The sequence below is a fragment of the Mixophyes fleayi genome, chromosome 4, assembly GCF_038048845.1.
Source record: "Mixophyes fleayi isolate aMixFle1 chromosome 4, aMixFle1.hap1, whole genome shotgun sequence".
In the NCBI taxonomy this organism is placed as follows: Eukaryota; Metazoa; Chordata; class Amphibia; order Anura; family Limnodynastidae; genus Mixophyes; species Mixophyes fleayi.
The window spans coordinates 121,757,496-121,771,705 of record NC_134405.1 but is presented as its reverse complement, the minus strand read 5'-3'; the positions used below and the strand labels follow the sequence as shown (position 1 = coordinate 121,771,705).

The window sequence follows — 14,210 nt, the reverse complement described above, 5'->3', positions numbered from 1 at the left end:
AACGTTCTGGGGTAAACTGATATGTAAGATTCTGTTTCTGCTTATAGAAGAGGAAGGCCGGGACCTCAGCTGCCTCCTGGCTTCTCTTATTCAGCTGATGTTGGACCCTTATTTCCGGACTATTGTGGGATTTCAGAGCCTAATACAGAAGGAGTGGGTCATGGCTGGATATCCGTTTCTTGATAGGTGCAACCACTTGAGGAAATCTGATAAGGAGGTACAGTACAAGAGTGCTTCATCACTACCAATGTGCCACGTCCTCCTCTACCTAGACTGGTGCTGTCCAGTATATGCTGTCACTACACAATGATAATGAGGAATGAGGTGAAAGCTGTGCAGGACATCACATTTCAAGTTGTTTGGTAGATCTACTTTAAACTCTGTGCACTTCTGAATTATTTAATGTTGACTTATGCATGCTTAGGTGAGCCTTAATGTCTATGCCAATCCGTTACAATGTCCTTTATTTCAAGGCTCCTCTTCATCATCTAGGCATCTGCCATAATTAATATAAAACAATTCAAATAAATGCAGGTATTTATATATGAGACTGGTACATTCAGTTGCACTTTGCAACTTGTTTAGTACTTATGTATTTATTTATTTTTGTATTACACTTAAAATGTATATTTTTTTTATTCTACTTTTTGGCAACCCGTGGTCTATGGCAATGAAGCCATAAAATCAGCACATGTAAAGCAGTCGCTGGTGTGAGTGACTTGTATCTTTACGCAATGTCCTTGGCAAAGTTCCTGATTGGTTAGGAATGTTTGGTTCAAGGCAGTTGTCGCCACTCAGATGTTATGTATACATCAAACTACTTCTGTTTGTAATTTCTAGGGAAAAACATGGTGTTTAAAGTCTACAAAACTAGCACAGGAACAGTTGAATGCATTGTTGGACAAAAAGCAGATCAGTTTGCTGTATTCTCAAACATCTGTTTTTCTTCCCAAGTGTCCCCTGTTTGTACTATTCCTGGACTGTGTTTGGCAGCTGCTCGAGCAATACCCAGCAGCTTTCCAGTTCACAGAGACCTACTTAACTGTGTTACACGACAGCACCTGCATCTCGCTGTTTGGAACATTTCTGTTCAACTCTCCCCACCAGCGTGTTCAGCAGAGTACCGTAAGTACATCTGGAATGCTCCATGCTAACATGGAAATCGTTTTAACACAATTTCTTTAAACTCTCTATTGAATATCGTGATGTCTACAAAATCACTACATGAGCGAGAGGAAGCAGGCTGCATATTATAGATCAGATTTTCTGTGTGCTAGGAAAGAGTCCACTGGAACAGCATCTGTAACCTAGTCTATTCCAATAAAATTCTCCCTCAATGAGATGCTTAGAAACACAAGTATCTGAATTATGATTTATAATGCTTCAATTGAAGTAGTGAACATTTCTGGGTTCGTTAGGCATAGCTAAGATATCTGGTCTATTTATACTTTATTTTGCTTTACAATGTATACCAGACAGTGTATGGATAGGTGGCTCCAGCACATTTCTCCTGTATTTGCACTGCCAGATCTTGCTCTCTTTTCCTATACACAGCATAGATGAAAAATATACAACGCATCTACAAATTTTATTTATGCTCCTCAACGTCGTGTGCACAGATCCGCTCGCTCCCACTAACAGCATGTTCACCATTGACAACACACTGTCTGAAAAATGACCAGATCAGCAAAGGCATAGAGATTGTAGCAGATGTAGAGGGACTCTCCTCACTTCTGCCAAGCCCGACAGAAAGGCAACATGTTGTCACAAATATCAAACTGCGGGGGGCACTGGGTGGGCACAAGTCGTTGGGAAGCCCACTAGATCGCATAAATGCCATAGCTAGGTTATCTCTTGGGTTTTACTTGTGATATTTCACACACAACTGAAAATTCAGCTTGGGATGGAATTATTTAATAAATAACACTATATTATTTGCTGAAGGCTTTCTTGTATTTAAATATCTGATTATTATTTTTTTCCCCAGGAGTTTGCCATAGGCAAAAACATTCAGCTGGGAGATGAAAAAGGTCTGAAATTTCCCTCTGTGTGGAACTGGTCTCTGCAGTTTTCAGATAAGGACCGTGCACTATTCAGTAACCCCTTGTATATTGGAAAGTGTGTGCCCAGTGTTCAGAATGGTACTACAAAATGCTTTAAGAGAACAAAGGTATAGTAAATATAAAATGAATACTTCCCTGTCATTTCTTAGGAAATAAAATGGAAATAACTGTGTGACATTTTGTAGAAGTTGAAAACATACTGTAATCACTTAGGAATTCATTTTTAATGTGAATTCTTGGTATTCAGTTAATAATCCATGAAAGTACAAGGCTACACATGGGCCAATAGCTTCACTGTCTAGATGACAGAGTCCCCTTATAATCTGAGGATGTAAGAGCTATGATAGTGACAATGTCATAATTCAGTGACCAAAATATCATGTACAATTGCCTGGCAGTACAAATAATGAAGCATTTCTTTTTCCTAAATTAGCTGATGGGTAAATCACTTGCGTAATGAGAAGTGTTATTTTCTGGGTTTGCTTTATTTTTAATCGGATGGAGAAACCTTAGTCTGCTTCAAAAGCTTGCATCAATTTGTTGTCAAATTAACTGATGCAGGCATTGCTTTTAATCTCATTGTTGCAAAAGTGCTTTATTCTCCCATCAGAGCAGTGGTGGAAGTGGGCGGCATACGGTGGTATGCCATACCGCTACTTCTCCCACTGCCTTCATTGTAAAACTATTAAACTACATTCTCTTACATTTCCACTTTGACCACTGTACACAGGAACAGCAAATAATGTGGTGAGTGACTCTTCCTCAAAATGTCACTTTCTATAATGAGACGTGGCTCTTTAAAATGGTGTAGTATATAAAGTGGTGGTTGTGACATTAGATGTACAAAGTTCAGTTTATTTTATTTTTATTAGCATTCATATTAAATTTTTTTTGTAAAATCGGGCTTATTTCATATTATTTAAAACAGAAATTGGAATTAGGCGCAACTGGGAGGGTAATGAAATGAACAGGTTTTCTGAATATCGCAACATAAATGGATTATATGATGGCATGTAAAATAAGTAAATATAGATATAAAAATAAAAATATACAATATATAGTGTATAAAATATAAAAATATAAAAATATATATAGTAAATGCACTTCAATGTCCACAATATAAAGTGAATATGATCCCAATATACAGTCTGTTCAGGTCATCTGAATATAGTTCCAAATAGTCACTCAATAAACTCTCATCCGTTCCTCTCCGGATCCACCATACAGTTCATAAATATGCGGAAGACAGGGAGAAAAGGGGAATCTCTTATGGTGTAGTATTCCAATAAAAGTTTATATGTGTGGACAATAATCAAATACACTTACATTTGGTAAGGGTAATAAATCCCATCAAGGTATCTTTCACACGCGAAGCACGTTACATCGCAGTCATATCTCCATATATGCTTCCAAATTCAGTTTGTCCCAACCATCAAACGGAAGGTAAAAGAAGAAAAAAGTCCCCAAATGGTGTAGTATTCCAAAAAAGTGTATTTAATAAACAACATTAAAATTGCACTTACATTTAGTGAGAATGACAATGCACATAAAGGTGTCTTTTAGACGCGACTAGACTCCTGCTGCCACGTTGTAGCGCGATCGTATCTCCGTCGCTACTTCCGGGTTCTGTTGTCCCGGTAACCAATCTCAACTCTCATTGGAACCCTACGCGTTTCGTCACTCGGACTTCGAGAGGAACGGATGAGAGTTTATTGAGTGACTATTTGGAACTATATTCAGATGACCTGAACAGACTGTATATTGGGATCATATTCACTTTATATTGTGGACATTGAAGTGCATTTACTATATATATTTTTATATTTTTATATTTTATACACTATATATTGTATATTTTTATTTTTATATCTATATTTACTTATTTTACATGCCATCATATAATCCATTTATGTTGTGATATTCAGAAAACCTGTTCATTTCATTACCCTCCCAGTTGCGCCTAATTCCAATTTCTGTTTTAAATTGTCTATAATTTTGGGAATTTTGGTGGGTATTCCCTTGAGAATTGGGCTGCATTCCCTATCCTCTCCCCCATCTTATAGGAGCGCAGGAAGGACACCTATTTTATGCTATTTATTTCATATTATGTTGGGGAACACAGGCACCATAGTTATTTATCCTATGAATTAAATAAAATTGACTCCTCCCAGTGCTGACTGTAAATGGTTCCTTTGGATGCTGGTCTCCGCAGAGGACAAAGCCTGGACTTCGCAGAGAAAACTAAACAGTACTGCTGGGTTACAGCATTGGATTTAGCCTCTCCACATGTCCCTATGTAAGACCAGCAGAAGACAATTTAATTAGAATAATTTGCAGCCATATGTAATCACTCGTGCATATTAATGCTCCAAAATTATATTAATAAGCAGACTGAGGAGACGCACAGGAAATGTAAAAAAACAAACAACTTTTATTAGGGTTTAAATTTGTGCTGCCTATGTAATTCCTTTAGGTCTTCCATGATCTCTCTCTAAAGGTCTCCTTGGCACAGACAATGTTTTTGAAAGCTTAAGTACAGGTAGCAACTAATCTAGCATGTTATATCTCTAGAAATTAGAAGGTGCTATGACCTAGACTTATATATTTATACTCTTAAGAGTCTCAAGAGAAAAAGAGCCTTTTACAGAGATGCACTTTACCAGAAAATTTGTTAAAAATTATAATTTTCATTTATCTGTGATCTTTACCGTTTGAAAATGATTTGTCTGAAGACTTCTGGAATTCTTAAATAAATAGAGATATAGATCGATATATTACACACCTCAGTATGTCTCCTATAGATGGCCCACAGAGTGTTTAAATAAATGGTCCTAATGAGCTCCCATGCATACATATGTAACTATTCAATTCATAAACCTCAGCAATATCCGATCTCGCCCTTGTGCCTGATGTTCAGCAGGTAAGCTACTCTGCTACAAACCTGAGCATCTGGTAGAAAGGGAGAGACAGGCACTGGCCTCTCTATCAGCAATAGATATGTTTCAAGAGTGGTTATGGAACCCTCGAATCAGAGAGGACAAGATTAGTTAGGTAGAGTACCTGAGCAGGAGTCAATATGGGAAAGAGAAGGAGACCCTTACCACCCCTTGCAACCTCCTAATGGTCTACAGATCAGAACGAACAGAGTCACAGAAGCTACCGAAATTCGTTATGAAGTGGATAGTTATAACAAGGTTGTTAATCAATGTGACAGGAATGAATGACTATTGTGCTGTCATTCTCTAAATGACTATAGGACCAGATGAGCACAGATCTGAATGTAAATCATGTGTAGTGTGTGCGCATGAATCGCCCGACCGATCGGACCTTCAGTCGTAGGTCCAATCGTTGTAGATAACAGATTGGTTGGAAAATTCTCCAATGAGTATCTATTTTAGGGATAAAGTGAACTTATAACTTATCTGCTGGATTTGTATCTAATTGTACTGTTACCTTTTTAGTGTGTTTTATTTTCCTTTTGTCTTCTACACAGAAAAACTACAGCTCTACGTTGCGTGGGATGCCACCTTCTTTGAAGAACGGTATGGTCTCCCAGCCAGAGTTCATGCCACGCAGGAACTCCCTGATACTGAAACTAAAACCTGAATTTGTTCACCAGGCTCCAGCCGTCCAGAACAATGGACTAGAACAATATCTCAGAGACTGGTTTTCTAAGCCAGCAGACTTGCATGGGGTGATCTTACCGCGGCTGCATGGGCCACACATAAAACTGTGGAAGCTCTGTTACCTCCGCTGGATCCCTGAGTTACAAATTAACCATGGCGGTTTCATCACTGCTTTCCACAAAATTTCCCTGTTGGCAGACGAGATAGAAATGTTGCAAACAAGTCTGCGCCAGTATCGATGTTACCCATTGTCGCAGGCCACATCCCCTGATGGTGAACAAAGTAGGATGTTTTTTAGAGCGGATGACTTACAAAGTAACTACGGAAGTCTGGACTTTCTTTCCTCCTCTTTCCCTTTCTCACCTGTTGGGAATTTGTGTCGCCGAAGTATACTGGGGACACCATTAAGCAAGTTTTTAAATGGTGCCAAAATTTGGTTATCCACAGAAACGCTTGCCAATGAGGACTGAGGATTGCTGAATTAGTAGTAGGTTGCTTGGGTAATGGTATGATTTTAATTAATAGAACCAAGTGCTGCAATTTTTATCTTTAGCCATACACTGACTTTTATTTATAATTGAGTTTCGGGGGGCAGGGATTTTGCACATATTCTAAACAAAAGGACAAATTTCAGATTTATGCACAGTATTTTTTATGGGAAAAGCAGTTGCACAAATTACAAATGTTGCAGTCCTACATAACCTATTTTGTTCCTTTTGGTATTTCCAAGATGCATAATATATTTTCTATAGAGATGGCTGTAATGCCATGTAAAGTAAAATACTTAAATGCCCAATAATACAGCTGTACCTATATATGTATATATATATATATATATGTGTATATATATATATATACACACACACAATTAGACTTTTGCACATAGCATTCCTGATGCTGTGCATGAGTAACTAACTCACAATTCTGAACGTTTCTCAATGGAACACTGAAGTCATAGATTGCAAAACTGTTACACAATGACTTTGTTACATTGCTGTCTACTATACTCCCCTTTACTGTGATGTCTTCTACAGCCAAGTGCCTGAGACTGCAGAATATCATTATGCTACGTTTATGACCTCTGGTGGTTTCATTGTGCTTGTTCTTCTCTGTATTAATAGATTTTATGTTTGTTTCTGATTTGTTGAACAAAAAATACATAAGAGGGAACACAATTAATAAAAGTTCCCTAGAAATTATTATATTTCTCTTCAAATTTAATCCATTGTCCTCTTGGAAATGTCATGTTGGACTGCATTGTCATTTATACAGTTATGTTTTTATGATTTTATTTATTGCCCATGTAAAATGCTAGTTTAGGAGCTTGGGGATCAAATCACTGACTTATTGATGTATTGCTGTAAGTTTTTCTACTTGGAAGAACTGCAGCATGTTACATATTTGTTTTTGGGGAAAGCTTATGTACATGATCTATTAGGAATAAAAGATTATGAATCTGTTCATTACAAGGAGCAAAGCAGTTTGAGCTGCGTTCTCCATAGGACTTGGTCTCCTCCTACATAGAGTTGTGGCTACAGTTCTCTGGGGATATTAAAGTTTGCATCTGATTCATGGGAACTAAATTAAACATTATGTGCACTGTTGTTGGTCTTAAAATACAGACATAGTTGTAGAAGTGCCTTTTTGAAAACTTTAAATTAAGATGTGTATATAGTTTCAATTGTAGTAAACCTGAGTTATAGTTTTGTTATTCTCTACATTGACTGCTTACTTAACTATGGATGTTACTTATTTAAAATGCCAGTAGAAAATCATTGTTTTTATTAAAGACTTTTAATTGACTAAATTGGCAACTGTTTTTAAATTGTTACTACTTTGGTGTCTTCAGTTAATTGCAGTTTCCCCGAATGAACTGCACCCTCTCACAGCGTCACAAAGACAGGATTCAAATCTAGTCTCCACTTAGACAATGTAGTGTTCATTTAACAGTTGTTGTGAACTAAATACAGGGACAGGTGTTGTGATATTTTGCAGGCTCTGCTGCATAAAAACCATGCTGTCAGCCGTGACAAGCTCACGGCGGCGAAGAGGAGCCAGCCTGCACATTCATACTTGTGTCAGTATAATTTTCACTAAGAAACAATAGACTGTAGTGTACTATGGTATTCTGTGAATGCTGATCTCTGCTTATGACTGCTCTGAATGCCCTTCCCCTCTCCAGAGTTTTGCCATCCCTGTAAGAAACCTTGACCAACATTTATAGAAAGGTTGAACCACACCTATAAAGCTGATGTTTTATATCCCTACTAGTTAAAAGCCCATCAAAATGAAGGTAAACAGTGTTTTTTGCATGTTCATGCTGTCCTTTCATTAAGTGCTCAATAACAGGTGCAGTCCTTATTGCACCTAATTTGACTGTACCCTTGTGACAGCATTGATTGAATAGTTTGTCACATGGCTGCTCAGCCGCAAAATGCTTAGTGTGTCAAAATTCACAAATGCTGTTCATGGGACCACAGTTATGAGCACTAATTTTGTTTCAAAGTTACCGACATCAAGAATGGCGTGGCATCTTGTTCACTGACTTTGTAGGCGTTGATGTGATATTACCTCTGTTCTGTTCGCTCTGCGACTGTTTTCTTTGTGACGGGCAATTTGCTGAGGAGTCATACTTGCATGGCGATCACGTTCGCGTTGTCTTTTGGTCATCCGTCATAGTTTGGTGTCTGAATTTATTAGAGATGAGTGGGTCCGGAATTGGCTAATCCGAGCCCAGATCCGAGCACTGTTCGGGGGTTCCCGCCGATCACGAACTTCAGAACGAGGTAAAACCTCGTCATCAAGCCGTCTGATCTCGCAGTTCTCAAACTTCCGGTCTAGCGGTCTAACGCCACGGCTTCCATTCTGATATCGGATAAACATCTAATAAACAACTACAGGATACATGAGTACTCACGCTGCGGAGTTTTTAATATTGAATGAAAACTTTTCATTCACAATGACATAACTTTTTATAAGTGTCGCAATTTGACAATTTGAAGGGACTGTCTCATGTTTGTCAAGATGCTGGGAGCTATGTCCCCGCAAGTGTCTCTGGTACACATGGAAATTGATGGATGGTTTTAGGGAAGCAGCCTAATGCTTCGGAAGTGCTGTGCAGACTCCAAGTGGGACCAAGTCCTTTTTGCATGCAAGCTGTTGATTACCTTTGGAAGATTGTTGGGAGGTTTGCAGTGTGAATGTGTGATTTGCCTACATTTGTATTGAAGATTAAATTGAATGTATAGATCTTTTGGGAAGACTGCATTATTGGCTTAAAAATATGTGTCTATAAATATCATCTACCATGTATACGATTATATATTTTATAGTTTTGTGTTGTCTGTAACTGTATAGTAAGGTATGTTTTATCATTATGTCTGACAGTCTGCAAAGATGTTAGGTACATGTCTGTAAACTCCTAAAAATGTGAAGTACATGATAACAGAGGGCAGGGATTTGCCCTGGGGCATATAAGCACCCAGGTTGTGTTGAAAAGGGTAAAATTGAGCCCTGTAAGTGTTAATTTTACTGGATTTGTTTGTTATAGATTACTACCATTGTTATTTAAAAAGTATTAAAAAGTTAAAAAAAAGTATATAAAAATTTCTACTGCAATATATGAATAGGTTCACTGTTCCTGCAGTCAAGAAATATTAGTACTGCAATATATAAAAATACGTTGGCTGTTGCTGCTGTACCAAAAAACAATATTGTGAGATGTGAGGTGTTCAGAATAGACTGGAAATTAGTGGAAATGATTGTTATTGAATGTCATTGAGGTTAATAATAGCGTAGGAGTGAAAAAAAAACCCCCCAAAAAAACTGGATTTTAGCACTTTTTATGCTTTTCTAAAAATAAATCAGAACCAAAACCTTTCGTCGGGTGTTTTGGCAAAACAAATCAGAACCCAAAACCTCAAGCTAATCAGAACCCAAAACGCTAAAAGTGGCCGGTGCACACCCTTAGAATTTATCCAGCTCCACCCTTTGTATAGCAAGAAGCAGCAACTTGACAGCTACTCCCACAGCACACATTTGCCTTTAAGGTGGAATCGCAGTTACACTTTGTTGGCTAAATTTAGTAGTATATTCCTATTGATTTAACTCTTTAAGTGCAAATAAAACTAATGGATTGAAAATAGTTAATTTAGAATAGCAAAGGTTGTTATAAATGGTAACTACCACCCAAAAAACCTAAATTAACCAACCAAAAAAAGCCCAAGAATTGAGGAAAATCTAGTCAGTAGGAAAAGTCAAGTACACGAGTCATTTGCAAACATTTTACAACATGTGTGTTGTGTGTATTTGTAAAGGTGAAAATGGTGTTAGCCTTTTACATATATAGAGGGAGATCCTGGGGTTTTCACCATATAAACAGTCTTTTTAGTAGAAATGAAACCATGGTTTAGTTATGTGGTTATTTGATGTAGCAATGAAAGAAGGGCCTGACCGAATGTTTGTGGTGCTGAAAACAATGCTAACGACAGTGGATGTTCTTTTGTTTTTTGATAATGAGGTCAATTAATTGGTAAGTAATTGAAAAATGGCAATACACCCATGAAAGGAGTAGTATAGCCAAGTTCCCTTTACATTGAAGTGAAATTACATTGTAAAATTAAACATGAAGACATGAATGGGGGAAAGTACCCTATCCTGTCACTGCCATCTCTCCTCTGTTCAGTGTTTAACTGTCTGCACACAAGCATTATGGAAAAGAGGATTTATGTACTTACGTTAAATCCATTTCTCTGATTCCGTCTGGGGGACACTGCTTACCATGGGTTGTGGAGGGGAGCTTGGGAGTTGGCACCTAACTAGTTAAACTTTAGTACTGCTGACAGACCCCTCCCCTCCCCTCTACAATCCCCCTGCCTCTTCCTGTTCAGTTAGTTTTAAAAAGCCCAAGGATAAAAAGGGCAGTCAAACAAGAGCACACAGAAGAAAAACAGAAGGGAGGGATCGCAGTGTCCCCCAGACGGAATCAGAGAAATGGATTTAACGTAAGTACATAAATCCTCTTTTCTCCTTCATCCGGTCTGGGGGACACTGCTTACCATGGGGACGTTCTAAAGCAGCCCCCTAAGGGTGGGACTACTCTGAAAATCCCGCTCGTAAAGCACTACGAGCGAAATCTGCATCAGCTGATGCAAAGACATTAAACTGATAAAATTTTGTAAAGGTGTGGACAGAGGACCAGGTGGCTGCCCTGCAAAGCTGGTCTGCAGAAGCTCCATTCCTTGCTGCCCACGAAGCCCCTACCGATCTGGTGGAATGGGCTGTAAGTCTCTCCGGCACAGGACGGTTAGCCTTTTATATATGCTTGTCTGATAGTAGATGTAATCCATCTTGCGATGGATTGTTTTGAGGCTGGCCAGCCTCTCTTATTAGCGTCATAAAGGACAAACAGAGAGTCAGTACGTCTAATTTGGGAAGTTCTTTTGACATATATGCGGAGAGCCCTAACAACATCTAACTTATCCATAGATTGTTTATCTGAATGAGAAGAAGATGAGAAAACCGAACTACAATTTCCTGGTTAAGATGGAAAGCTGACACTACTTTAGGGACAAAAGAAGGAAGGGTTCTTAACACCGCTCTGTCCTCGTGGAAAACCAAATAAGGTTCTCGACAGGACAAGGCTCCTAATTCAGAAACCCTTCGAGCTGATGCGATAGCCAAAAGAAAGGACCTTCCAGGTCAACCACTTTAAACCTGCCTCGCAAGAAGGCTCAAATGGAGGCCCCTTGAGCATATCCAGTACCATGTTGAGATCCCATGGAGCTGTAGGAGGTACATAAGGAGGCTGTATGTGCAAGACTCCCTGGAGAAAGGTTCTAATATCTGGCAAATCAGCTAATTTCATATGAAAAAATACTGAAAGTGCCGATACCTGTACCTTTAGGGAACCTAATCTGAGACCTGCTTCCAGGCCCTCCTGAAGAAAAGCGAACAAGCGAGGAATACGAAAAGCGGATGAATTGCATGTCCTGTTTTCGCACCACCTAATGTAGGCCTTCCAAATCCTGTGATAGATGCGAGATGAAACAGGTTTCCTAGCTAACATCATAGTGTTAACTACACTGGAAGAAAAACCTCTAGACCTCCAGAGGCTGGCTTCAACAGCCATGTCGTTAAACTGAGCTGAGGTAAACTCTGGTGCTGGAATGGACCCTGCAGAAGAAGGTCGTCTCGATGCGGAAGGCGGACCCCTGGTCCTTCTGCCATGGACAATATGTCTGCGTACCACACTCGGCGCGGCCAAGAGGGAGCTACTAGAATTACTGGCAGACTGCCCTGCCTTACTCGTTTGAGGACGCGAGGAAGCATGGGAATTGGAGGAAACAGGTATCCCAACCTGAACTCCCATGACAGTCATGACATCCACTGCCGCCGCTAGGGGATTTCTTGCCCTTGAGCAAAACCTTGGAACTTTCCTGTTGTGCCTGGAGGCCATGAGATCTATGTCCAGAAGGCCCCACTTCTGAACCAAAGACTGGAAGACTTCCGGGTGGAGTGACCACTCCCCCGGCGTCATCTGGATTCAACTTAGATAGTCCGCCTCCCAGTTTTCTATTCCTGGAATGAAAACTGCTATTGCCGGAACATATAGCTCTGCCCAAACCAATATTTGGGGAGCTATATCCATGGCAGCTGCACTCCTGGTTCCTCCTTGCCTGTTGACATATGCCACGGCCGTATCGGACTGAATTCTGACCGGGTGGCCCTGAAGAAGGGACTGTGCTCCCCTGAGGGCCAAGAGAATGGCCTTCAATTCTAATACATTTATTGATGGGGCCGATTCCTGAACCGACCAACGTCCTTGGAGTCGGAGGTGCAGGATTACCGCTCCCCAACCTTTCAGGCTGGCGGCCGTCGTGGCTATGATCCATGACCATGGAGCGAAGGATCTGCCCACTTTCAGGTGATCCTGAAACAGCCACCACTGAAGAGATTCTATCACCCTCGGAGATAGGGAGATCTTCTGAAGTTCCAGGTGTAGGTGTGATCCTGACCACTTTGACAATAGATCCCACTGGAAACATCGAGAATGGGCTCGACCGAAGGGAATGGTCTCGAAGGAGGCCACCATCGTTCCGAGAAGTCTCATGCAGAAATGCATTGAGGGGCTTGGGGAAGACAAAACCTGAGTAGTTACAGTCTGAATAGAGCTGATCTTCTCTACTGGGAGAAACACTCTGTTTGCTGGTGTCCATGATGAGTCCCAGGATAACCATGCGCTGACACTGATAAATTCAAAGAAATCCCAGATGGTTCAGCCAACCGTGGCCCTCGAGAACCGCCCGGGTGAGGGATAAGTGATGAAGTAGGCAATTCTCTGATGAAGCCTTGATGAGTAGGTCGTCCAAATAAGGAACGACCTGAACTCCATGCAGGTGAAGAAATGCTGCCATTATTGACATAATCTTCGTGAAGACCCTTGGCGCTGTTGAGAGGCCGAAGGGGAGGGCCCAAAACGGGTAGTGGAATGATCCCACCGAGAATCTGAGAAGGAACTGATGGTGGATCCAAATGGGAACGTGGAGGTATGCGTCCTTTATATCTATGGATGCCATATACTGATCCTTCTCTAGGCCGTTTATCACTGACCTCAGAGATTCCATCCGAAATCTGTCGACCCTTAAGTGAACATTGAGGCCCTTTAAGTTTAGGATGGGACGAAAGGAGCCGTCCGGCTTCTTGACTAGGAACAGGTTGGAATAGAAACCCCGACCTTTCTGCCAATCTGGAACTCTGCAGCTGACCTTCTGAAGCAGAAGAGAAGCGACACAATCCTGTATAACCTGTCTTCTTAATGGATCCCGGGGTAGCGGGGTCTGGAAGTAACGCTGTGGAGCTGGGCCCAACAGGTCTATCCAGTACCCCTCTGAAATAATTCCCCGGATCCAAGGATCTTGGGAAGATGCTGCCCACTGTTCCTACAACAGAGACAGACGTCCCCCCACTGGGTCCCCCTGTGGTACAGGGTGGCCGTCAGGACGCAGACTTCTCCTCAGTCTTTGAGGCCTGGCGCTTAGATGCAAACGAGGATCTCCCCCTAGTAGAGGAGCCTCGCCCCTGTGAGAGGAGGTCCCCCGAAAGGGCTGACGGAAAGAGCTGGCCCGTGGGTTGCGGCTCCTGTAAGAATATACTGGCAAGGAAGTGCTTTTGCCCCCCGTTGCCTGTGAAATAAGGGTATCTAATTCCGGGCCAAACAAACCTGCTGCAGAAAACAGAATAGTTTCAACGGACCTTTTTGATTCCGCATCACCTTCCCAGGATTTCAGCCATAGCGTACTTCTTACTGAAATAGAGGCCGCCTGAATGGAAGAGGAAACCGCCGCTGAGTCCTGGGCTGCCTCATAAAGGTACTTCGAAGCCTCCTTCAAATGCAGGGCTAGGGGAAAAAGTTCGGAGTCCTGTAGGGCCTCTGCCAGCTGGTCTGCCCATGCTTCCATGGCTCTAGCCACCCAAGCTGAGGCAAATGTAGGTCTGAAAGAAGAACCTGCAGCCGCAAAAA

At 41.0% G+C, this 14,210-nt stretch overlaps 1 protein-coding gene across 1 annotated transcript in view; it reads left to right on the top strand.

The window, feature by feature from the left end:
- MTMR10 (myotubularin related protein 10) overlaps positions 1-7,496 on the top strand; it is a 63,886-nt gene extending 56,390 nt beyond the window's left edge. Inside the window, exons 13-16 of the mRNA XM_075208117.1 lie at positions 48-217; positions 955-1,125; positions 1,988-2,170; positions 5,557-7,496. Of these exons, the coding sequence (XP_075064218.1) occupies positions 48-217; positions 955-1,125; positions 1,988-2,170; positions 5,557-6,159 (1,127 nt within the window). The 3' untranslated portion in view covers positions 6,160-7,496. The remainder of the gene's footprint in view (positions 1-47; positions 218-954; positions 1,126-1,987; positions 2,171-5,556) is intronic.
- The last annotated feature ends 6,714 nt before the right edge of the window (positions 7,497-14,210 follow it).